The 24,973-nt window shown below is 45.3% G+C and overlaps 1 protein-coding gene across 8 annotated transcripts in view; it reads left to right on the top strand.

Moving 5' to 3' along the window:
* The window catches only part of HRH2 (histamine receptor H2), a 72,381-nt gene that overhangs the window by 28,290 nt on the left and 19,118 nt on the right, over positions 1-24,973 (top strand). For 2 of the 8 annotated variants that reach the window (XM_072824084.1, XM_072824085.1), the window contains exons 3-4: positions 21,891-22,053; positions 23,801-24,760. The exons of 1 other annotated variant lie outside the window; for it this stretch is intronic. In XM_072824084.1, the coding sequence (XP_072680185.1) occupies positions 21,891-22,053; positions 23,801-24,328 (691 nt within the window). In that variant the 3' untranslated portion in view covers positions 24,329-24,760. Of the gene's footprint in view, positions 1-10,333; positions 10,491-21,890; positions 24,761-24,973 lie in introns of those variants that run through there. 5 more of the 8 variants (XR_012029747.1, XR_012029748.1, XM_072824087.1 and 2 more) reach the window with 5 other exon arrangements.

Genomic DNA, 24,973 nt, shown 5'->3' with positions numbered 1-24,973 from the left:
GCTGCCCCCTGCACAGTGGAATCCCAATGACCTCTTTGCCACCCTCTGTGCCTGGCCGTCAGGCCACAAGGCTGTCGGGGTATTCTGCTTCTGGTGTGAAACTAGGGAGCCCCGGGATGAGTCCTGCCCCACCACTGCTTATGGGTTGGTGTGGGTTTATTTCTGGGCTTTCTATTCTGGATCCATGGATCTAGGTGTCTATTTTTATGCCAATGCCATCTTATTTTGATTACTGTAGCTTAGTAGTATAGTTTGAAATCAGGGAGTGTCACACCTCCAGCCTTGTTTTTCTTTCTCAAGATCGCTTTGGCTACAGAAAGTCTTTGGTGGTTCCATAAAAATCTTAGGATTATTTGGTCTAGTTCTGTGAAAAAAGCCATTGGAATTCTGATACGGATTGCATTGAATCTGTACCCTGCTTGGGGTAATATGAGAATTTTAACAATATTAATTCTTCCAATCCATGAGCATGGAATATCTTTCCATTTATTTGTGTCTTCTTCAATTTCTTTTGTCAATATTTTATGGTTTTCAGAATATAGGCCTTTCACCATCTTGCTTAAATTTATTCCTAGGTGGTTTATTCTTTTTGATGCAGTTGTTAAAGAGATTGTTTTCTTTTTTCTTTTTTTTTTTAGGATTTTATTTATTTATTTATTTATTTATTTATTTATTTGAGAGAGAGAATCTGTGTGTGCAAGTGAGGGGAGGCAGAGAGAGAGGCAGAGACTCCACGCTGAGCATGGAGCCCAATGCAGGGCTCAATCTCACAACCCATGATATGACCTGAGCTGAAACCAAGAGCCAGATGCTTAACTGACTAGAGTTTTTAAGGTTTTCTGTATGTTGTATCATGTCATCTACAAGAAGCAACAGTTTTATTCTTCCTTTCCAATTTGGATGCCTTTCATTTTTTTTTCTTGCCTAACTGCTGTGGCTACAACTTCCAATATGATGTTAGATAAAAATGGCAAGAGTGAGCATCCTTGTCTTGTTCCTGATCATAAAGGAAGAGCTTTCAGATTTTCACTGTTAAGTATAATGTAAGTTGTGGGTTTGTCTCATATATGGCCCTTAAAATGTCCCTTGTATACCCACTTTATTAAGAGTTTTTAATCATAAATGGATATTGAATTTGTCACGTGCTTTTTCTACATCTATTGAGATGATCCTATGATTTTTATGCTTTTTGTTGTTGTTGTTGTTAAAGTAGTGTATGCTCATTGCTTGATTTGCAGATGTTGACTCATGCTTGCATCCCTGGAATAAATCCCACTTGATCATGGTGCATGATCCTTTTAATATATTGTTGGATTGGATTTGCTAATATTTTGTTGAGGATTTTTGCATCTATGTTTGTCAGGGATATTGGCCTGTCATTTTCTTTTTTGATGCAGTGTTCTTATCTGGTTTTGGATCATAGTAGTGTTAGCCTTAACATGGGTTTGCAAATATTCCCACCTCTTCAATTTTTTGGAAGAGTTTGAGAAGGATAAGCATTAACTCTTTGAATATTTGGTAAAATTCACCAGTAAAGCTGTGTGATTTTGAACTTTCGTTGGGAGGCTTTTTGCAAGGGTGGGGATGGGGTTCTTGATTACTGATTCAATCTCTTTAATAATTGGTAAAGTAATTGGTCTATTCAAATTTTGTTTCTTTGTGATTTAGTTTTGGAAGATTGTATGTTCCTAAGAATTTATCCATTTCTTCCCGTTTGTCCATTATGTTTGTATATAATTGTTCTTGGCAATCTCATAATCTTTTGTATTTCTGTGCTCTCAATTGTACCTTCTCTTCCTCTAGTTTTTATTTCACTTATTTGAGGCTTCTTCCTTTTTCTCTTGATGAGTCTAGCTAAAGGTTTGTCTGTTTTGTTTATCTTTTCAAAGAACCAACTCTTATTTTCATTGATCTTTTCCTTTTTTTTTTTTTTTTTCAGTTTCTGTTTCATTTATTTCTCTTCTGATCCTTATTATTTCCTTCCTTCTACTAACTTTGGGCTTCATTTGTTCTTCTTTTTCTAGTTTCTTTAGGTATAAAGTTAGATTATTTATTTGGGATTTTTCTTCTTTCTTGAGGTAGGCCTGTATCCCTGTGAATTTCCCTTTTAGAACTGCTTTTGCTGCATCCCCTAGATTTTTTTTTTTTTAAGATTTTATTTATTTATTCATGAGGGACAGAGAGAGGCAGAGACATAGGCAGATGGAGGAGAAGCAGGCGTCATGCAAGGAACCCGATGTGGGACCCGATTCCAGAACTGCAGGATCATGCCCTAAGCTGAAGGCAGACATTCAACCACTGAGCCACTCAGGCGTCCTCCCTAGATTTTGGATTGTTGTGTTTTCATTTTCACTTGTCTCAAGGTATTTTTTTTATTTCCCCTTTGATTTCTTCATTGACCAAATGGCTGTTTAGTAATATGTTTAATCTCCACATATTTGTGATTTTTCCAGTTTTCTTCTTGGTAATTGATTTTTAGTTTCATACCATTGTGGTCAGAAAAGATGCTTGATATAGTTTCAGTCTTTTTCTTTTTCCTTCAAATTTTTGTTTAAATTCTAGCTAGTTAACATATAGTGTAATATTTGTTTCGGGAGTAGAATTTAGTGATTCATCACTTACATGCAACACTCAATGCTCATCACAAGTGCCCTCCTTAATACCCATCACCCACTTAGCCCATCCCCCACCCACCTCCTTTCCTTCAACGCTGTTTTTTCTCTATTGTTAAGAGTTATTTCAAACTTCTTAAATTTATTGAGGCTTGTTTTGTGGTTTAACATGTAATCTAACCTGGAGAATGTTCCATATGTACTTAAGAGGACGTGTATTCTGCTGTTTGAGAGTAAACTATTCCTTATATATCTTTTAAGTTCATCTGTTCTAATGTGCCATTTAAAGCCAATGTTTCCTTACTGCTTTGTTGTCTAGATGATCTAGCCATTCATGAAAGTGGTGTATTAACATCTCCTACTATTATTGTATTGCTGTCAATTTCGCCCTGTTGGTGTGTTAGTATTTGCTTTATATATTTAGGTGCCCCTATGTTGACACATAAATATTTATAAATGTTATCATCTTGTTGGGTTGACCCCTTTATCATGATGTAGTACTCTTCTTTGTCTTTTATTACAGTTTTTGCTTAAAGTCTATTTTGTCTGGGGTGCCTGGGTGGCTCAATCAGTTAAGCATCTGACTCTTCGTGTTGGCTCAGATCACGATCTCAGGGTTTTGAGATTGAGCCCCATATCAGGCTCCATGCTGGGTTTGGAGCCTGCTTACGATTTTCTCTCTCTCCCTCTGCCCATCCACCCTTCCCACACTCATGTATGCATGCACTCTCTCTCTAAAATAAAAATAAAATAAAGTCTCTTTTGTCTGATATAAATATAATGAAACCAGCTTTTCTTTCCATTCCCATGGAATATCTTTGTTCACTCCTTCACTTTTAGTTTATGTGTGTCCTTATATCTGAAGTGAGTCTTCTCCAGGCAGCATATATAGTTGTCTTATTTTTATCCTTTCAGCCACTCTATTTTTTATAGGAAAATTTAGTCCATTTATAAATTATTAATTATTAATAAATATGTCCTTACTGCCATTTTATCAGTTATTTTCTGGATGTTTTATGGTTCCTCTATGTTTTTTTCTTCTTGTTCTCTTCCTTTGTGGTTTGATGCTTTTCTTTAGTGTTATGTTAGATTTCTTTCTTGTTATGTTTTGTGTATCTACTATAGGTTTTTGCTTTGTGGTTACCATGAGGTTCATGTAGAACCGTATATATATATATGTCTCATTTAAGTTGATAACAACTTAAATTTGAATGCATTCTAGAAACTCTATATTCCTCCCATGTTTTATGATTTTCATGTTATATTTACATTCTTCAATTTTGTGTAGCCCTAACTAATCATTGATAGCTTTAGTTAATTTTACTGCTTTTATCGTTTAACCTTTATGTTAGCTTTGTAAGTGGTTAATCTACTACCGCTACAGGTGAGATCTTTACTTTCATATGTTTTCTTGTTATTAGTTAGTGCCTTTTCTTTTCAGCTTAAAGAAACTCCTTTAACATTTCATGTAAGGCCAGTTTAGTGGTGATAAATTCCTTCAGTTTCTGCTTGTCTGGAAAACTCTATCTCTCCTTCAATTCCAAATGAGAACTTTGCTGAGTAGAGTATTCTTGATCAGGTTTTTTGTTTTTTGTTTTTTGTTTCTTTTTCCTTTCAGCACTTTCAATATGTATCATACCATTCTCTTCTGGCCAACAAAGCTTCTGCTGAAAAATCAGCTTATGGGTCTTCTAAGGGTTCTCTTGTATGCAAGAAGTTGTTTTTTGTTTGTTTGTTTGTTTGTTTTTCTCTTACTGCTTCTAAGCTTCTCTCTTTAACTTTTGACATTTTAATTATAATGTATCTTAGTGTGACTCTCTTTGGTTTCATCTTATTTAGAACTCTCTGGACTTGCTGGACTGGGTGTTTGTTTCTGTCCTCAGGTTAGAGAAGTTTTCAGCCATTATTCCTTCAAATGAGTTTTCTGCCCCTTTCTCTCTTTTCCTCCTGGGGCCCCTATAAAGCAAATGTTATTCTGCTTGATGTTCTTCCCTAAGTTCCTTAAGCTATCTTCACTTTTTAAAATTCTTTTCTCTTTTTGCTGCTCTGGGTGAGTTCCACTGCCCTGTCTTACAGGTCATTGATCCATTCGTCTGCCTCATCTGGTCTGCTGTTGGACCCCTTTACTGTATTTTTTCAGTTCTATTATTGTATTCTTCAGCTCTGTGACTTCTGTTTGGTACTTTCTTACATTTTCTATTTCTTTGTTGAAGTTCTCACTGTGTTTATCTGTCCTCCTCCTAAGTTCAGTGAGAACCTTCATGACCATTACTTTGAACTCTTTAATAGGTAGATTACTATTTCTGTCTGTTTTATTAAGATTGTTTTCTGAGGTTTTGCCTTGTTCTTTTATTTGGAACATATTCCGCTGTTTCCTCATGTTGCTTGCCTCTCTGTGTTTGTTTCTATGTATTAGTCAAAACAACTACCTCCCCCAGTCTTGAAAGAGTGTCTTTGTATAGGAGATGAACCTTGTCATTCAACCTTGCCCTAGCTCTTGATTGTCCCTCAAACCTTTGTGATTGTCTGAGGAGTCTGGTTTATTCCTGATAAGCCTCTGTTGTTGAGGATGTGCCAAGGCCTGCCAGTGTTCCAAAGAGAGTAATCACCGACAGTGCCTACTTTCAGTCTGATAGGAAGCCAGATCCTCAGGTAAGAACTTTATAAGTATGCAAATATCTATAATCCTATGGGACTGCAATTGTAAACCTTTCTGGCCTCCAGACCAGGAAATCTGGAGGTGTCCTGTGGGCAACTGTTATAAAAATCAGGGCTTCAGACAAGTGTATGAGCTCTTTTCTAAGAGATACCAGTGAGCTGTGTAAAGGCCAAGGGAAGGCTCAAAGATACCATTTCCCTGCTTACATTCCCTCAGGGTACCTCTCTAGCCTTCAGATTTCTGGCATACTTGAAACTTATCCCTCAGGTCGAACTCCAACACAAGTAAATGGGTCTTTTTCAGAGGAAGATTAGAGTTGTGTCTCAATGTGCTGTCTGTGCAGTGGCCTGGATATGGTAGCCTGCCCAGAACTGTCTTTCTGATTGCTATGGTCCCAGGGGACCCATAAACACAAGTACCTCTGGATAGAAGGGCCAGGTGATCAAGGGGTGTCCCCTGTGTGGACTATGCTTGCCCAAGAGCTTCAATGAGGCTGTAGGAGAGCGTTGAGGCTGAGGTATGCCTATGACCATAGTGATCCTGAAAGTACTGGGGGGTCAAGGCACACCCAAGGCTTTAGCATAGTAGTATCTGTGTATACCTACTTGTGCTAACAAGGTAGAGGGAAAGTGCAAAAATGGTGCTCACCAACCCCTCCATCCCCAAAGTCCCAAATGACCTCCACCCCTCTGGCAAATGCTTTAAGATTAGCAAATGCATCTCCTCCACATACAATCCAGTCACCTCTCAAACTGCTGCCTTTTGCTGGTCTCAGGATGGTGTGAGTCAGTGCACGAGCCCCTCAAAAGGAACATATCAGATCTCCACAGATCCCCGAGTTTCCTGGACACAAGCACCATTGACTTCCAAAGCCAGATATGTTGAAGGCCTCATTTCTTCAGTGTGGATACCAAGGGTTGGGGTGCCCAATGTGGGGCACAAACCCCTCTCTCCTCAGAGAGAGATTCCAGACCCACAAGATCTCTCCTTATTGTGAATTATCCCACCAGGTTTGAGGTTTTTGGTGACACTGTGTCTCCACCTCTCCTACCCGTCTTGATGTGGCCCTTTTATCCCTGGTGTGGAGGGATATGTTCCACTACTTTTCCATTATTTTTCAGGAGGAACTGTTCCATGTGCAGTTGTAGTTTTGGTGTATCCACAGGAGGAGGTGATTCCAGGGTCTTCCTATGTGGCAGCAAAAGGAGTGTGGATAGTGAAGGAGGGGAGCCTTGGACTACCATCTTCGATCTTTCTTCCTTCCATGTAATGGTTTTATTGAGAAATACTTCAAATACCATGCAATTCAGCCATTTCAATCATCAATTCACTGGTTTTTAGTATATTCACAGAGCTGTGCTGCCATCACCACAACCAATTTTAGAACATTTTCATCACCCCCCAAAAAAGCCCTGTAGCCTTTCACGATCACCTCCCAATCCCTGATTCCTGCCTGGCCCCCCACCAAGCAACCACTAATCTATTTTCTATCTCTACAGGTTTGCCTATTCTGGACGTTTCATATAATATGTGGTCTTTTGTGCCCTACTTTTTCAGTTAGCGTAATGTTGTACAGTTTCTTTATTTCTGTTTTTTCTTCCTTCCTTTCTTTCTTCCATTCTATCATATGTTTTCTTTTCCTGTCTGTGTTTTTTAATTCCTCCCCTCCTCCATCCATGGTCTGATTTCTCCTTCACCAAGCCCTTAAGCTTTATGGAAGCTTTTGGCCTTTTGTAGACTCTGGGTAGGGAGCTCCAGGCATGAGACTATGTCATGGGCCCCCAGGTGCCCGTGTCCCTGCCTCCTGCCCAGGGTGTACTCAGAACACTGTTCTCAGGCCTGTAGGGCTCACACTCCTGCACACTGCCAGACAGAGCAGACAGGCTATAGCAATGAGTTAATCCTTTTCATCTTCTATCTCTTCTGAGAGTTTGGGGAATGAAATTCCTTCCCACCCCCAGAGAGGAAGGCAGGGGAAGGAGAGCAGAGAGAGAGGAGGTGGGAAGCCTTTTACAGCCTTAAAAGTCAAGGAGAATAAATAGTGGTCTCCTAGGAGTTACTTGAAAGGTAGAGAACTCCTCATTTAACTCCCTGGTGATTGTGCCTTTGAAGCTGGCTAGAGGCCCTAGCTTATGCCCAGACTATCCATTCTCCCTTGCTCTGGCTTCATGCAGACTCCTGACCCTCCTGGCTCCCCTCCTTCACTATCCACTCCTTCTGCTGTCAATCTGATAGGACATACTTTGGGGCTGCCTTCTCAAAGGCGTTTTGTGCCACTGCTAGTAGCTTTGTACCCACAAAAAAGGAGGGGTAAAAACTCCAGGTGAACAAATTAGAAAAGGATCCTCCTCCAGGAAAACCAGCCTTAGGACACATGGCTTGTCAAGCAGGAGACCTGAGTTTCAGCCCTGATGCCCTTGTGCAGAAACAAGAGAGGCCCTACAGATTTTCCAGAACACCTGGGAAATTGCATGGCATCAGGCAGGACTCAGCAAATCTGATCTGCAAAGATCCAGATAGTAAATATTTTGGGCTTTGCAACCCATGTGTTCTTTGTTGCAACTATTCAACTCTGCCCTTGCAGCACAAAAGCAGCCATAGACAAAATGTAAATGAATGCGGATGGCTATGTTCTAATAAAACTTTATTATTATGGATGCTGAAATGTGAATTCCATATCACTTTCATCAGTCATGAAATGCTATTCTTCTATTTATTCCCCCCACCACTACGAATAAAAATAGATGGTAGGCTGGATTTGGCCTGCAGGCTATAGTTTGCCAGCCCTTGATGTAGGGGAAAGAAATGGGCAACAATTTCAGCCACAGCATTCGCTGGCTCTGTGACTTGCCTTGCCTTCTCTGGGCCTCAGCTTGCTCATCTGCAAAATGGGGATAGAAATGTCTCCCTGTGATAGCAATAAGGCTCAGCATCAATTTATGCTAAGTTCTCAGCACAGAGTAGATGCTTAGGAAGTGGTAGTCTCTTTCTTTCTTTCTCTTTCTTTCTTTCTTTCTTTCTTTCTTTCTTTCTTTCTTCTTTCTTTCTTTCTTTCTTTCTTTCTTTCTTTTCTTTCTTTCTTTCTTTCTTTTCTTTCTTTCTTTCTTTCTTTCTTTTTTTCTTTCTTTCTTTCTTTCTTTCTTTCTTTCTTTCTTTCTTTCTTTTTTTTTCTTTGCCAGTTGGGATGAACTCTGCTGCCACCCTCCTTCTCCTTACCTCCTTTCTCCTTCCCTCCTTCCCTCCCTCCCTCCTATCTCTCTCTTCTTTCTTTCTTTCTTTCTTTCTTTCTTTCTTTCTTTCTCTCTCTCTGTCTCTCTCTCTCTCTCTCTTGCTCTCTCTCTCCCCTCTATAAAGAAGCAGCTGGAAAGTTCAAGATAGGCTTATGGACCTCATGTTGCAGCTGTGGTACCAAATTGTTCAAGTAGAGCCCTGACCCATGAGCCTCATATCTATCCTCTGAAAATGAGGGGCTTGGATCAGTCTCAAGGGACAATTTCAACCCAAATTATATATAAATGCTTAACAAGGGAGAGATTTCATGCTAAACCCCCAATGTGTTTGTGTCAAGAATCTTCTGGCAAGGGCAGCAAAGAACATGTTTTTCATACTAATGAATCGTTCTGAGTATGGAGGCAAATTCAGTAAAATGTGTCCTTGTCACAACCCAAGCTCTGAGTGCAAGTGGGGGTGGAAAGCAGATGTGTAACAGGGCCTGGTAGATGAGGGACCTGGATTCCTCACCACTTCTGCCGCTGACCAGCTGTGTGGCCATAAGAAGATCACATCCCTCTCCGAGTTTCAGTTTTCTTATCTGTCAAAGAGACCAAAGAGGCTGCCACTGCTCTTGAAGAAATAGCAATGAGTAACAGGGCTATCTGCTTTGGGGTGTTCATTAAATCCATAGAGGCCATTTGTGGCAGTGTCAGGGGACAAGAAAAGGTACACCTGAGGCCCACTGTGCATTGCAGAGTGTGTATGGCCCCTGAGGCTCCCCTGGGGTTTGTGAGCCACTTACTCTCTGCCCAGAGGTGGGAAGGAGGGTGAAGCAGAGTTCATCCCAACCAGCAAAAAGTGCCGGGTAGCTCTACAGAGCACTGGTGGATTTGCTTCTTCCTATTGATCATGCAGAAAATTGCAGCATGCAGACAGGGCTGCAGGCTTTGGGCAGCACAGGCCCGTGGATGAGACTCCAGCCTTCTCAGCCCAGGACTGAGTGATGTGCCATCTTCACCCAGGGATGGACATTAGGGATGGGTGGCAAGGCAATCTCAGGGCCCAGAGAACTTCTTTCCACACTGACTTTGGAAACACAATATTTAAAAATACTTAATTAGTGTTGAAGGGGAACATTAAAATTGAAAGTCAAAGAGAAACCCCATTCCCATCGCCATCTGATGTAATCCCTGAAATCATGGCTCTGTTCTCCCTTCATATTTTTCATGAGCAGATGTGGCCTTAATATGGCAAAAGAGATTCCACCCTTGGAGTTCTTCAGGCCACATGTCTGTTTTAAGGACTGCTGAGTCTTAACTGATTCATTCATTCACCCATTCTTTATCTTGGTCCACTCTCCCCTGCAGGGTGTTGGGTGGGAGGGAGGAGGTCGCACTAGAAGAACAGGGAGGAGCACAGATACATGTGATGAGTGCTCAGACCCCATTGCTGTGGGAGCCGAGCTGGGAATGCAGAGAAAGCCTCCTGGAAGAGGTGATGTCTCTGCTGACTCCTGAAGGACAATAGGAAATTTCTAAGCTGAGGAGTTGAGGTGCCATTCTAGACAAAGGAATGGCATGGGGAGAGGGGTACCCTCACTGGCAATGAGATGCCATTTAGTGCTGTGGTCTGTTGAGCGAGCTCTAAAGGCTGACCTCCCCATTTTGCTGGCTGGTTGATCTTAAGCAAGTCCTTCCCTGTCTAAAACGCTGTCCCCATCTGAAAAATGGGGCTGGTCCTTACAGGTGGGAGAAAGGAGCAAGGCTGTTGATGCATGTGCCGAAACAGCAGCTTATGGCACAGCCCTGAGCCCGTGCAGGAGTAAGATTCTCTGTTTCATTCTGCTCAGGGCACCCATGGACCCTCATTTCATGGATGGTGGAGAAGCGTGTACTTTCCAGGTCAAGGAGCTCGGTCACTTCTAGCTGTAAACACAGTGACTTTGGAAGTTGAACCAACTCAATACAAGCTTCTCTCCACTCCCCACCCATCTCCTTCCCTCCAGGGTAAGCTAAGTTCCCAAAGGCTGTCTGACCCACACAGCATCCTCTGGACCACAGTAGACCTGTCAGGCCAGTTTCTCCATCCATGGTGTTCGTGCCACTAAGCCCCAAGGGACACAACCGACCTGCTCCTGGGCTCTCCCTGGCACAGCCAAGGGCCAACCACATTTTCTCAGGGGCTTTGACCTCTGCTGCAGGCCCCCAGCCCCTTTGGACTCCCCCAGCAGGCAGGCCTCAAAGCCCAGCCACATGCTGGGGCTCACTGTAGATCCAGGAGATTTGGGGGACCTCCTGTATTCCTGTGAGAGCAGAGGAACTGGAGTACAGGGTTAGGCTGAAGCCTCCTCTCTGCCATGTCTGCAGGGTGCCCCTGCCATATCCTGGCTTCCAGCTAGTAATAGGGCACAAGCTCCTGTGCTTTCAGACTCCTACACTTATCCTCCAGTGACCCCCACCTCACCTCCAGTCCAGGTTCTGACCCCAAAGAAAGGTGGCAGGTGGGCCCGCTCTACCACCTAATGCTAGGTCTCCTGCCCCAACCCCCGGGTGGCTCTTCCTCCTCTCTGGGTGGTGGAGGAGCTGCTCTCATGGACCCTTGAACACCAAATACCCTGGGATTCTCTCACTCCTGTTTCTGTTGGGGGTCTAAGAAATCCTCCCTGTCCTCACCTGCAGTTGCCGCCTGCATGTTGGAGAGTGCTCCACCATTGGCAGTGCCAATGAGGACAAGCAGGAGTGAGAAGCCACAGCAACCCATTGACATCTCAAAATAGTATCCCATCTGCCCCACTTGAGACACATCACACACCTGGCACATTGGCCTGCATTCAGCAGCTCACGACCTGGTGACAGCAACTAGTCATCACCACTGCTCTGGGAGTGGTTGAGCCTGGCAGAGTCAGACTGCCTGGAAACTGCTGACCATGGGCACATTACTTAACCTCTCCATGCCTCAGTTTCCTTGTCTGTAAAATGGGGGTGTTGCATGTACCCACTTCAAAAGATTGTGAGGATTGAAGGAGAGAATAAATATTAAGACCTGAGAACAGTGCCTAGCACATGGCAGGGGTGAAGCAGGGGGTCCCCCAATGAACATCAGCCCATGACATTTGCTGGTGGGGGAGGGAGAGCATGAGGATCCTCATGACTAACTAAATGTTTCCCTATTGCACTTTGCTGTGGTCTCCACTTTTTTTTTTTTTTCCTATTATAAACAGCTCTGTGATGAACATCTCCATGCAGAGAACATTTTGTTTCTTTCAGATGATTTCCCTAGAAACTGAATTTCTGGAAACAGAATTACTGGTAGAAGGGGAGGATATTTTAAACCTTTTGTCACCCTTTGCCCAGTTCTTTTCTAGACAAGCTGCCAGGCTTTCCTGCCACCAGCCACACTGGAAATCACTTCCTCGAAGCCAAGTATGAGGAGCATCCTGGAAGGGTTATAAGTGGCGTTGCTGGCTAGGACAGATGCAAGGAGAAGGGGCCACCAGTGTTTTAGGATGGGCAGAAGGGAGATGGAAGAGACAGTCTTTGAAACGGCTAAAAAGGAGCCATCAGAGAAGGGAGACTCTGTCACCATTCAGGTCCTGAGGCATTCAGAGCAAATAAGAGACCAGCATAGTGATACAGGGAGCCAAGCCCAGGATGCAGCACCCGATAACACCTGACCTTGGGTGTGTGGCAAGCCTGTCTGAGCCTCAGTTTCCCCACCTGTAAAATGGGCATGACACTTCACCTGCATCACAGAAGTAGGATAGAACAAGTGATCAGAAATGACTTTGAGAATTGAGTCAGGTGCCGTGGATTCTTTTTCCACAAGTATCCACTGGTGTAACTGGCAGGGACTTTGAGATTTTCTTCAGTTTTACTCACCATTCTGTAGTTTCAAGGAGAGGGTTGGGCAAGCCAGCCAGTCTCATGGGGATTACTGGAGAGTTGGAGCAGCAGGGCAGGAAGAGTACCAGGTTGGGACAGGGGCCAACTGAGTGTGATCCAAATTGCACACAAAGGACACCTGGCCTCCAAGAGCCACTGTGGATACTGGAAGGGATCAGGATGGGCCGGGCATCTCCAGCTTTGCAGTTGGGCCAAACTGGGATCTCTCAAGGCTCTACTGCTTATTTGCTGTGAGCCACTGGGCAAGTGACCCAAGTTCTTTGGGCCCAGACTTGGTCTGTTAGAGTTAAGAAGACAACCCTATCATCTGTTGTCATACAGCTGCCGTGAGAGTTCAGTGTTGAGTGCCCAGCGTGTGAGCACTTTCATCACTTTTTTATTTGGCAATCCTTGTGCAGCCACAGTAAATGGATGGCATGGAGGCAAGGGAGGGGTAGAGTGGGAGTAGAGCTCCCCACGCCTTCACTTCTTCAAGCAACAAGCCCGGTGTGCTGTGACGTACCCAGCTCTGCTTACTGGCTGTGTGACCTCAGGCAGGTTTCTAGCCTCTCTTGTGCTTCAGTTTTCACCCCCGTCAAATGGGAAGAATAACAGCACATACCCCATGGGGGTTCGCATGTGGATTAACTGAGCTCATACTCACAAAACACTTTGGATCAGAGTGTAGGAGGCAATCTGTGGATGGTGGCTATCCTTGGGTTGCTCTCAGGGCTTAGAGCACAGGCTCTGGGCCAAGTAGACATGGCAAGAAGCCCATTCCTCTATCCACTAGCTGTGAGACTTTGATCAGGTCACTTGATCCCATGAAGGGCTATTCCCTTCATTGTAATGAGGTGGACAGTGCCCACCTGGCAGGCCAAGCACACAGGAAATCCTCCACAGGACTGGAGACTGGGAGCCTTCAAGAGAACCCCCAGGAAAACTGCTCGGACTCCTGTCCAGCAGCCTCGGCCGTCCCAGCAGGGGGCACATGTGATAAAGGGTCACACTTCCTCTTCACCAGCCACCCCATGCCTGGCACCTGCTCAGGTACAATCTCACTGAGCCACGGGGGTATGAAATCACCGAGAAGAGCTAATCCAGGCCTCCAGCTGAGACTGTTCCTCGGTGGATTCCTGGCACGCCCCAGGTCCATAGCCTCCAGCATTGCTCCAATGCCTGCCAGGTCATTTGCAGCCTCGTACTCCAGGCCCATCATGTTCTGGCTGTAGAACCCTTTCCAGCTCCTTTTTCTCCAGATGAGCTAGGCATCGCTGCTCTCGGAGGACAATCCACAGCTCAGGCTGCCTCTCTACCTGAAGAAACGTCCCCACTCCCAACATCCCCGTTCAATTTCCGCTCATTGCCCCAGGCCCAACTCAAATGCCACCTGCTCCATGGAGCTTCCCCTGATCCCCAGAGCCAGAAATGGTTCTGTGCCGCACAGCCTTGCCCAGGCACACCCATGCACACTCAGGCCCTGGCACACCCTCACATACCCACACATGTATGTGTGTTCGCATTCACACCCACTCACACCTGTGAGTTACCTGAGATCAGTGACCCTGCCCTGATCATCTCCACATCTCTCATTTTAGCTCAGTCCAGTTCTATCAAATCCATCCGGTCTGGCCTTCAGGAAGGAGCATGCACAGTGGCAAGGGTGTGCGCATGGGAGCCAACAGCTGTTGTGTCATATTTGAGTTTTGTTATTGAGTGACCTAGGGGTATCACTTAACCATCCAGAGCCTTGGTTTCCTGGTCTGTGAAATGGGACACCCATGCTTGCCTTATAGCACCACTGAGAGGGTTAACTAGAAAAAGGATGCCAAATAGCGCACTCGGGACCTAGCACTTGAGCACTCAGTAAATGCTAGTTCTTGTCAATCATTTACTCAATCACCAGCACAATTCACAATGCCTGCTTGTGTCAGGCCCCTTGGGACAGCTGGAGTCATAGCCAAACACTCCTTCACTGAGCTCCCAGTGTGGTCCCAAGCTATGACCCACCAGCATTCAGGGATGCCTGTCCAGGGAGGTCCCTAATCAACATCCCTTTGATGAGCCTAAAGCCTTCAGAGCCTCACCACCTATTTCTCATGTCAGGAGGGAAAAATGAAAAGGGGACGATGGTTTTATGACTGTTACCTCTTGACCTCAACTAAATCCCAGGGAGTTCTGGGGTGCCTTTCTTGGATAAATGTCACCTTCTCTGGAATGAAAGTGAACACAGTGTGTGCGCAGAACTCCTACAGGAAGCCTCTGCTGGGTTCACTTGCCATTAAAGGACAAAAGACCTCGCCTCCATCTCTTCAAAGCAGATGCTGGTGTAGGCAAACCCTCTATGTTTGCTTCCAGAAAATTCTGAGAAGGGCATGAAATAATGATTTCTTTCACGAACAGAGGCCTGAAGTTTCGTCATTCCGGCGTATCAGGCAATATCGATTTGTGGTAGAAAACAAAGGTATAGGAAGATGACATTCCGATTGGCTTCTGGGTAGCTTAGTGTCCTGAAACATTCACCTCATGGCTTGTTTCAAAACAACCAGAAATTAGGACTGGCCTGGAGAAGAGGGTCACCCTTGACTTTGACAAAACCACAAAGCAGGGGAAGAGCCCTGGTGGGTGATGGCCACCCCCCAGGGTGCGAGAGAGCCTCTTCTCCTTTCTCATCTCCCTTACTTCCTTTTGCTCACAAAGGAGTTTCAGTGACCCAGTTCCCAGGATGTAGGCAGAACTGACACTTGGCTGTGGTGGTCCTGCCATGTGGTTGGGCACAGGATAGTAAGGACCTGGGTTCAGAGATATGCCCAGACCCTCCTCACACAGCCCCTCAACCTCCAGTTCTTGGTGACCCTGAGGAACAAAGCCGCCAATGGCCATGCCCATTGCAGGAACTGAGGGAGGGGGACAGGGAGCCTCTCCCAGTCCTTTCACTGGGATTGTTCCCATTTCACAGATCAGGAGAGGGACTTGAGAAAGAGATGGAGTTGTCTGAGATACAACAGCAGAGGAATGAGGAAGGCTCAAAACCCACTTAGGACTCCTGGTCCCAAATCTCACACTTTTTCCATCTCACCAGCATGTGGCTGGTCTCAGAGGTGCTGGCTGAAATGGTCTGCATCCCTCACTGCCCCTCCTGGAATTCCTGTCCATAAGGCTTTTCCAGCCTAGCCGCAGGGAGTAGATATGGAAGTAAAGCCAGCATGAGTCACCACACACAGCAGAAGGGCTGCCAGAGCATCAGGAGAAGTGCTTCTGTTTCTGACGATCTGTGAATTGGGGAAGTCAGAACATGGGAGGATCACTATTGAAACTAAGATTTATTGGGCTTTTCATTTTCACTCACATGACTGAACACCTACTATAAACTTGGACGGCAGGGTTGAAGAAGAAAGATCCAGTGCCTGTCTGGTCTGGGAGATAGACAAGTAAACTGATAGTTAACCCAAGGAGGTCAGTGGAGGGGCTATAGGAGCTAGGAGGGAATCCGCAATCCAGGGAAGGCTTAGAGGCATCTTCCCACAGAAGGTGATGCCTGTCTGAGCAGAACCTTGAAACAGAAGTAGAAGTTGAGCAGCAAAGAACATAAAGACATTTCCAGCAATGGGATGTGTACAAAGGCACACATGTAAGTGACAGCAGGGTGCTGTGCGCGTGTGGTGGTTCTGTGTGGTGGTTTGTACTATACATAGTAGACAGTAACAGTGGAGAGCACCAACACTCATTACCTGTAGTCCTTAGAGCAGTCCTCTGAGGTTGCTGTTAGAAACTTATTTCATGGATGAGAAAACTGAGGATCAGAGAGGGCCTGAGCAAGGCTTCCTATAGAGAGAATAGCACTGAAACTGGATCCAAACCCTAGGTAGCTGAATGTATTTTAACACCCTCAATGTGAAAAGATGGGATTCAAATTCAGATTCTAGAATATCATTAATCAGGAGACTGTTGTTTTCTAGTAGCAGAAGCCCAGTTAAAAGAAGCTGCAGGGCGCCTGGGGGGCTCACTGAGTTGAGCATCATCTGACTCTTGATTTTGGCTCAGGTTGTGATCTCAGGGTTGTGAGATCAAGCCCCACATCGGGCTCTGTGCTGGGTGTAGAGCCTGCTTAAGATTCTCTCTCTCCCTCTTGTCTCCCCCCACTCATGTGCACACACACTCTCTCTCAAAATTAATTAATTAATTAATTAAAAGAGGCTGGGATTGATGGAGGCAGAGAACTGGCTCATAAAACTAAAGAAAACGAAGGTAGCTTCAAACATAGCTGGATCCAAATGTGCAAATGTCATCAGAAATTTGTCTTTCTCCAGCTTTCAACTCAGTTTTACGCGATGTCAACTTCATTCTCAGAGTCTCCCTGTGGTGCCACCTGCAGCTCCGAGCTTACATCTTACCATCTTAGCAACTCCAGTGGAAAATGTGTCCCTTTCCTACTGTTCCACCAAAAAAAGTTTCAGGTTTTCATTGGCCAAGTGGGTCATGTATCTACCTCTGTACTCACACCTGGAGCCACGGCAAAGAGTAAGAGGTCAAGCCCACCTAGCTCACATGGGCAAAGAGTGAGGAAGGCTGGATCCCAAAGAAACAAGGTGCTATTACCAAGAGAAGGGGAATAGATGATGGGAAGGTGAAAATGACAAGTGGTTACCATAAGCACTCACTGTGTTGGCAGACACCATATCATTTGCTCTTGAGAACCCCATTAACATCCCCTAGTTTCAATATTTAGGGTTCAAGGCAAGATGGGCCATGAGTCTATGAGTGGCTCAAGGAATATTAACCTACTGGTATCTCTAGACTCTGTAATGTAATAGAGTCAACACAGTATTGGAATTTAGCTTAGTTTCTCATTCCAACTTACGTTTGGCATGGATGGCAAACTAAGTGAATGAAGAGAGCTCCATGCCACTAGACTTTATTATGTTAAATATGCATGTTAAAATTATTTTATAAGAGGCTAAAAATTCTACAAGGTAAGAAAGAGAGAGAATGAAGGGGGAAAAGGCAATTTAAAGCAAAGCAATAAAATACAGGAAAATTTAGAGAAAGGGAGCAAATACAAAACACAAAATCACATTGAAGAAATTAGTCAACATATATTAGTAATCACAATATATGTAAATTGAATAAACTATCCAATTAAGAAAAACAAAGGTTGTCAGATTTGATTTTTTAAATATCCAAATGTTTTTACAAGAAATAGACTTAAAGAAACAAAAAAATTGAAAGTATAAGGAAAGAAAAATACAATATGCTAGACAAATATTAACCAATGGAAATCTGGGTAGCTATATTAATATCAGACAAGGTGAATTTTAAGCAAGATATTTTACTAAGATAAAGATGATCACCATACTTTGAAAAGTATTCTATTTACAGCAATGATAATAATTCTAAACATGTAAGTACCCACTAAACTAGCTTCAAAAATATGTAAAGTAAAATTGACAGAACTACAAATAGATATTAATCACAAACATCATAAGTAAACAATATTAAGAGTTTAGAGAAGATAGTATTTTAGATGTTACAGAAAGATAAAAAAGAATGCTGTAATCAATTATATGCCCCAAACAAGGGAAAACTCAGATAAAGGGAAATATTTCTAACAAAATAGAACTTGACAAAACTGACTTGCAATGAAATAGAAACCTGGAATGGTCCTATAAGCTTTAAAAATAAATCAAATGAATGAAACACCAGTAGTACTTGGTTTTGCAAAAAGAGTTCTACCAAATACTCCAGGAATAGATTATTCCAATTCTGCACAAACTCTATCAAGGGGAGAAAAAAGGGGAACTTCTATTCATTTGATGAAGCCATTATAGTGTAAAATTCAAAAAACAAGTATGAGAAAGGAAATGGTTTTTAAAATGGAAAACAACTCAGATGTCCATCAACAGATGAATGGATAAATAAATTGAAGTATTTTCACATAATGGAATACTTTATAGCAGCAAAAATGAACTACAATTACATGCATCAGCACAGTTTAATCTCAAAAATATAGTGTTAAGCAACAACAAAAGGTAGCTTTAGAAAAAAAACATAAATCATGATTTCATTTGTATAAAGGGAAAATACCAAATTTTAAATACTTTGATTTTGAAGTTTTAATCTTTCTTTGGATTTTTGAGGTTTTTTTTTTTACAAGTGGTGAATTTTTTTAAAATTCCAGAATAAATTATAGTTACTACATAAATTTATGCTTATTACCCAAGTGATAATAATTGAGATGTATGCTGAGAGATTATATATGGCAAAAACCACTAACTGCATTAAATAATCAAAATTTTAGTATCTGAAACTGTGTGTTAATTGATAAATAAGCCAACATTTTTCTTTTATAAGATTTATTTATTTATTTATTTATTTGAGACAGAGACAGAGCACAAGCAGGGGGAGGGACAGAGGGAGAAGGAGAGAGACCCTGAGATCATGACTTGAGCAGAAACCAAGAGTTGGATACTTAACCAACTATGCCACCCAGTCACCCCTAGATGAAAGTCTTTTTTTTTTTTTAAGATCTTATTTATTTATTCATGAGAGGCACACACACAGAGAGAGAGGCAGAGACATAGGCAGAGGGAGGAGCAGGCTCCACGCAGGTAGCCTGACGTGGGACTCGATCCCGGGACTCCAGGATCATGCCCTGAGCCGAAGGCAGACGCTCAACTGCTGAGCCACCCAGGCATTTCTAGATGAAAGTCTTTCGGTTGCAAGGGACAGTAATTCAGTTGGTAGCCATTGACTGCCTGCCTTACTGCATGTGCTTCCAGCTTCTCTGCCTTATAGGAAAGATGCAGTAGTCCTGGGAAGGACTCTCTCCCAGTTTGAATTATGAACTCACCTCTCACGCTAGTCACCATTGCCATGTGGAGAGGTGAATCCACACACATTCCCTAGAGGATGGGGCCAAGTGACTGCAGCCCCACCCGACACGTGAGGCAGAGAAATCACATGTATATGCTCAAGTTTCATTTCAAGATAATTGTCATCCATGAACAGCCTTGTGGGGACTAAATCTGGATTGTCCACACTTGGAAAATGACACCTACTGCTGAATTCGTCATTATTTTGTAAAAAGAATAAAGCTATAATTTGCAGCCACCACCTCCCCCACCACCACAGACCTCCACCAAAAAAATAATAATAATAAAGTGCAAGCAGGACTCCACACTATGATGATTCGGGATCCCGAAGTTATTTGTTGAAACGAGTCAGGTACTAGTAAATTCTGTCCCTTAACCTGAGAGGCGGTTATATTGGTACCCACTTTAGTATTCTTTAATATTCTCTAAACTGTGCATAATTTTTTTTTACACAGTCTCTTTGGATGTATGATGTATTTTATTTAAAAATACTTAATGACAGAATCAACACATAACAAAAAGATATGTTTGAGTAGAAGAATTATTTGAGATGTTTATTTTCTTTGATTTGTTAATCTCTCCTGAATTTTTTACAAGGAACATGTGACCTTTCCATAATAATATTATTTTAAGTGATCTGTAAGCTCTTTAGAAGGGAGCTGGTTATTTCCTAGCCAAAGCTAGCTTCTTTGATAATTTCAGTGGAAGTCGCTTGATCAGAGCCAGTCTGGAATGTTAATCCAAGGGTAGATACCTGCCTGCCTAGTCAAATATGCGCAGTGCTAGCACAGAGGACTGGGGCCTCTGAAGTGCCAGGGGTACGACCTTGAGATCCAGGTGAGGGCACATGTTCCGGGGAAGGAAGGGCTGGCCAAACCTCAGGGAGAGCTTGGGCCATTCGAGATCTACACCAGTAGCTTAGCTGAAGCATACCTACACATGAGGGAAACTTGGGGTGTCCGGGGCAGCTGTCATCTGCATCTTACAAAGTCAGGTGTCCAAATGCACAACCCCATTAAACAGATGCTAAAGGGAAGCTTGAGCCTCTTCCCCCTCTCCATGTGGAAGGGAGGAGGAGCAGGGAGTTTGATTCCTCTGGCAGCCAGATTACCTTAACAGATGATGGCAGAAGCTGAGGCCAGGTGTGATCTTCATGGGATGATCTCCACCCCAAGGAATGGCAGTGGGTCTCAGGACCAAAGCAACAGGTGGCTCCCAGCACAAAACTGGCAAGGAAAGCTACCACTCCAGCCTAGGCAGAGAAGCCAGAAAGTAGAGAGCACTCATGGCTTTGGACAGAGCTGAAGCCAGATTTTGTCCTACCCTAGAGTTACAGAGACACCAGAGTCTCCAGGGACACTGTGCAGTACTCAACTTCTCCTGTGTTGGGGCTCAGGGTGAGGTGAGATGGGTCGAGGACTTGGAATGGCACTCCCCAGACCATGGCCCCTGGCACTCCCTTCCCCGTCCAGTCCAGCCCATTATCTTCTCCCACCTGCATTATGTGCACTTAAAACTCAACACTAACTCACTGTTTTCACAGAAATGTATTTATGAGGAGACTTCATACTGTCACCAAAAATGGAAATGCAGTAATCACTTGTGGAATACAAAAAGAACTTGTGAGCAGAGATACAATGACACAAAACAATGTCATCAAAGTTTGAACGGATCCAATTCCTTCATTGAAGCTCTGAGCCTGCCTCCTGTTCTCTGCTCTTTAATAAAGGGAGATCTGCAGGTGCTGGTGCTGAAAACACAGCAGCGCCACCTTGAGCCTTCCCCTCTGGCTTGAAATAAGAGTGATAGAGGAATTCTTAGTCACCCAAAGTAGCTAAAGAGAAAAGCAGGTCTGCCACCTGCACTTTAGCAGGCCACAGGACAAGGAACTCTGCCCAGGAGTGAGTGAGGGAAACCCTCTTTTTCCTAAAAATATATGCCAGATACTTTGTTAAAAACTTTCCTACCAAGGTTTAAGCTAACTCAGTCTTCAGTGCTCTGTTTTTTGATGAGATCAACCCAACAGCCGTTAACTGAGGAACTACTATATGGCAGCCCTAAATGCCAGGGCAAGAGCCTCGCCTTTGGGGAGCACTCATTCTATTGGGGACAGATGTGCTCACAACCGACTTGAATCCGAGGCTGAACAAATCTGTGTGTCTTCTCTCAGCCTTCCTTCCATCCATGCAACATACTGTTGATGTTTAGGAATCATTTCATTAAGGAGCGAGAAACAGTAAACATTAATTGGGCAGCAGGCATAAAATGATTGTGAGTGGGCAATGTGTGAGGTACTTTTGTACATACTTGGTAACACTTAAATCTCCCAAGCATTGGGAAGGTGGTTATTTTTTCCTCCATTTGGCGTTCAGAGGAGTTAAGGGGCACCCAGCATGTTGGAAGCAGGCCTGAGATCTGAAAGCAGGTCTCCTGAATGCTCTCCTCTGTGGGTTGAGGGAAGAAGTCCCTGCTGCACGTGGGCTGCCTTGGTGGCGAAGGAGGGGCCCACACCCCATCCCACCCACCCACCCCACCTCCACTCCTGCCTGCCCAAGGCTGGCTTAGAAGAAGCAAAGGCCAGAGGGTGGGCCCTGGGCCCACTGGCCTTGCTCCGTGGTCACCTCAGCCCTGACCTGTGCTTGTGTCTCCTCAGGAAGCCAGCACTATCCTGCACTGTGTGCTCCAGCAACCTTCTAAGCTGCTGCAAGAGCCTTTGGGGACTTAGGTTCCTCCAGAGACACATGAGAGGCCCCTCAGAGGAGCAGCCAGGCGAGCCACTGTCTGAGGAGCCACCGAGGACACCACCCCAGGAAGCGGTGAGGACTCTCCCCTCCGAGGCTGTCTAGACCCCGCCCAGGACACAGAAGATACTGCTTCTGGTCACCAAGAGTTGACTCCTGGAGCCATTAAGGACCCAGAAGCCCCCAAAGCCACCGAAGATGCACCCTAGCCTGAGTCTAGGGACTCCCAGAGCACACAGTGGAGTGCTGGGGTCCTTGGGTCTAGCGTGGAGCAGCCTGTTCTGTGCTCAGTATTCCCAGCAGATGTTCAGAACTCTCCTGGGCCTGGGTCCACTGAATCCCAGGGGTTCAAAGCTCACATTGGTGCTGGCCCTGAGTCATGAGCAGAGATGGCTGGATGCGGGGAAGGTATGTGCACAGGTGTGTGCATGGATTTGTACACATGGGAATGTACAGGCCCTCGGAGCACAGCAGAGGGTGTGGCCGTAAAGAGTGAGCCTCTCACTTCATGGATTCTGTAGGATGAAGGAAAGGAAAGGCAAGGGAAGGGAAAGAAAGGAAGGAAATTAGCCTTTAATGAGCACCTGCAGTGTGCAGGTACTTCACCTGCACGAGCTCATGTAATCCTTATAACGTGGTAAGAAGCACCAACCTACTTTATGGAGGTAGAAACTGAGGCTTGAAAGAAGACGGGACCTGCCCCCAGGGCACTCAGCTAGCAGGTGTGCCTGGCTCGTAGGAGGCACTCAAAAGATCGTTGTTGAGTAAATGAATGAACAGGAGCAAGGGCAGAAAGTCTGGCCTCAAGCCCACACTCAGGGGAGAGGTCAAGGTGTGTGCTTGACTCAGCCTACCCTTTTCTAGCTCAGACCTGGAGCCTGAGGGGTCCCTTCACGCTGCAGTACTGCCCCTCTCTGGTGCTTTTCATCAACAAGAAGCGGTGCGGAGCAGAGCAAACAGGTGGGGCAGGTGCGGGGACAGTGGGTAGGATGCCAGAGTCAGGGAGAGGTGGCATGGTGGGGGGAGTTGACCCCACAGCATCCTCTGCTGGGTGCGTGACCTTGGCTGCATCAGAAGTGATGGTTCTGAGCAGCTCTTGGCTCCTCCATCCAAGGAGGTAGATCCCCCTTTGCTATTTACAGGGTTATTGAAGAGACCCAAGGAGGTCGGGGTGCTGACAGCCCCGGAGAAACACGAGGGTGTGCATGGATCCTCCCTGCTAACCACCGCCCCTCCCTGAGCCCACTCCACCCTCCGTTCCAACAGCCCCAGGTGGCACCCCCCTCTGTGCACACCCACGCCTTCCCCGCCCTACTGTGGCTCACGGTCCCCTCCCAGGCTGTCAGGTGTGCCTGTCCCATGAGCCTTCTCTTCTCACTGCGATTTCTTTCCCTCTGTGGCCTCATCCGCACCCTCGTAACGGAAGTCACCAGGACACTTACTGTGAGGAAATGACTCACAGATATGTGCCTGGAGCCCAGGCTTCCTCTGGGAGCTTTCTGCTCATGGCTGTGCACCTGACACCTCCACCTGGGTGTTTCGAAGGTACCGACTTTTAGTTTAGCATATTCACAACCACACTCTTGACCTGCTCCCTGCACCTGCCCCTCTGCCAGGTTCCTTGTCTCAGACAGAAGCCTGCCACTGGCTTCAAGGCGCGAGGGTCAGCCTTAGCTCCTCCTGGTCAGCTTTCTCGAGTCTTAGCTCCACATGTACCCATCTTCTGCTTGATTCTCTCCACCTGCCCTGTCCTCACTCGGTCCCACACTGCCATCCCTGGAGACTGAGACAGCTTCCTGACAGCTTTCCACGTCCCCCACAGGCCTCCCTCAACCCTCCGCTCCCAACAGCCACAGCGAGCTGTGCAGAGGCTGCCCTGGTCATGTGGTCACGTGGCACACGCAGGCTGTCATCTTTCTCATGGCCCAGTGGTCCTGCGTGCTCAGCCCCGACATGGAGCCTCCTGCCTCCTCCTGCCACGCTCCGCTCTGTCTCTTCATCCCAACCCTCCCGGCCTCTCCTTTCTGTTTGTTTATTCTGCTGCTCGCTGCTACCGGGCCATGCACCAAACTGTTTCCATGACGTGGAATACTCTTCTTACCCGTCTGGCCATGAGACCTCAGCTGAAATATCACTGTTTGAGGAAGGCTTCCTTGACCCACCCCAAGAGGTCAGGCCTCCCCCGACACACACCATAACTGTCCTCAGAAGCCATCACGTGTTTGTAATTTACAGCCGTCTATCTGGTTTCCTCACCCCTGTCCGTCTCCCCCACTCAGGAGGTCATGAGCCCTGCCTGTTTCTATTAACTTTTGTATGTCTAGCCTCTAGAAGAGCATTTGGCACATAGTAAGGGCTTTAAGCAGTTTATCTGCCAATATACCGGAAGGCATGATTTGCCCCAGTAGCCCTCAGAGGTGCTCAATCTCTTGGCTGGATTCCTTCTAGAAGCCCCAGAATCCCCTCCTCAGACATTTTCCCAGGAGTCTGAGGCAGGTGGGTCTCTAACTCATGGCCAAGTAGTTGGAGGCATAAGACCAGTCTGGCTGGTCACGGTGTCAGTTGGTCAGGGTTCTGACCCAGTGTGCCCACCCACTGCCTGCCATGGCAGGGGCCTCCTTGGGTCTGTGTCTCAGCTATCCCCACCCTTCTGGAGGCTCCCCGGAGCCTCTGCTGGCTGCAGAAGTGGAGTCTATGCTGTCTAGAGGAGGAGCATCTGCGATGGGCCCCCAAATCCATGTTCTGTGTTACCATCATGTTCCAATAAAGCTATCGAAACAGATGCTGCCTTGCAGTTTTATTTTTTAACTTCCTGGTGAGGAATACTCCCCAAACTTCATCACACGGTGTGTCTCGATTTAGAAAAGGACTTATGGTAAAATGCTGGGGTAAAGAAATTTGGAAGCTCCCTTAGGAAGTCAAGGAGTTCTCAGGGAACTAGAGAAACACCACACTGGCAATGAAGGACAGGCTGGTCACAAGGGTCAGGCCTTTG

This window comes from Canis lupus, chromosome 4 (genome assembly GCF_048164855.1).
Source record: "Canis lupus baileyi chromosome 4, mCanLup2.hap1, whole genome shotgun sequence".
Taxonomy (NCBI): Eukaryota; Metazoa; Chordata; class Mammalia; order Carnivora; family Canidae; genus Canis; species Canis lupus.
The sequence above is the reverse complement of the archived record's forward strand: the minus strand, read 5'-3'. Positions and strand labels throughout refer to the sequence as shown.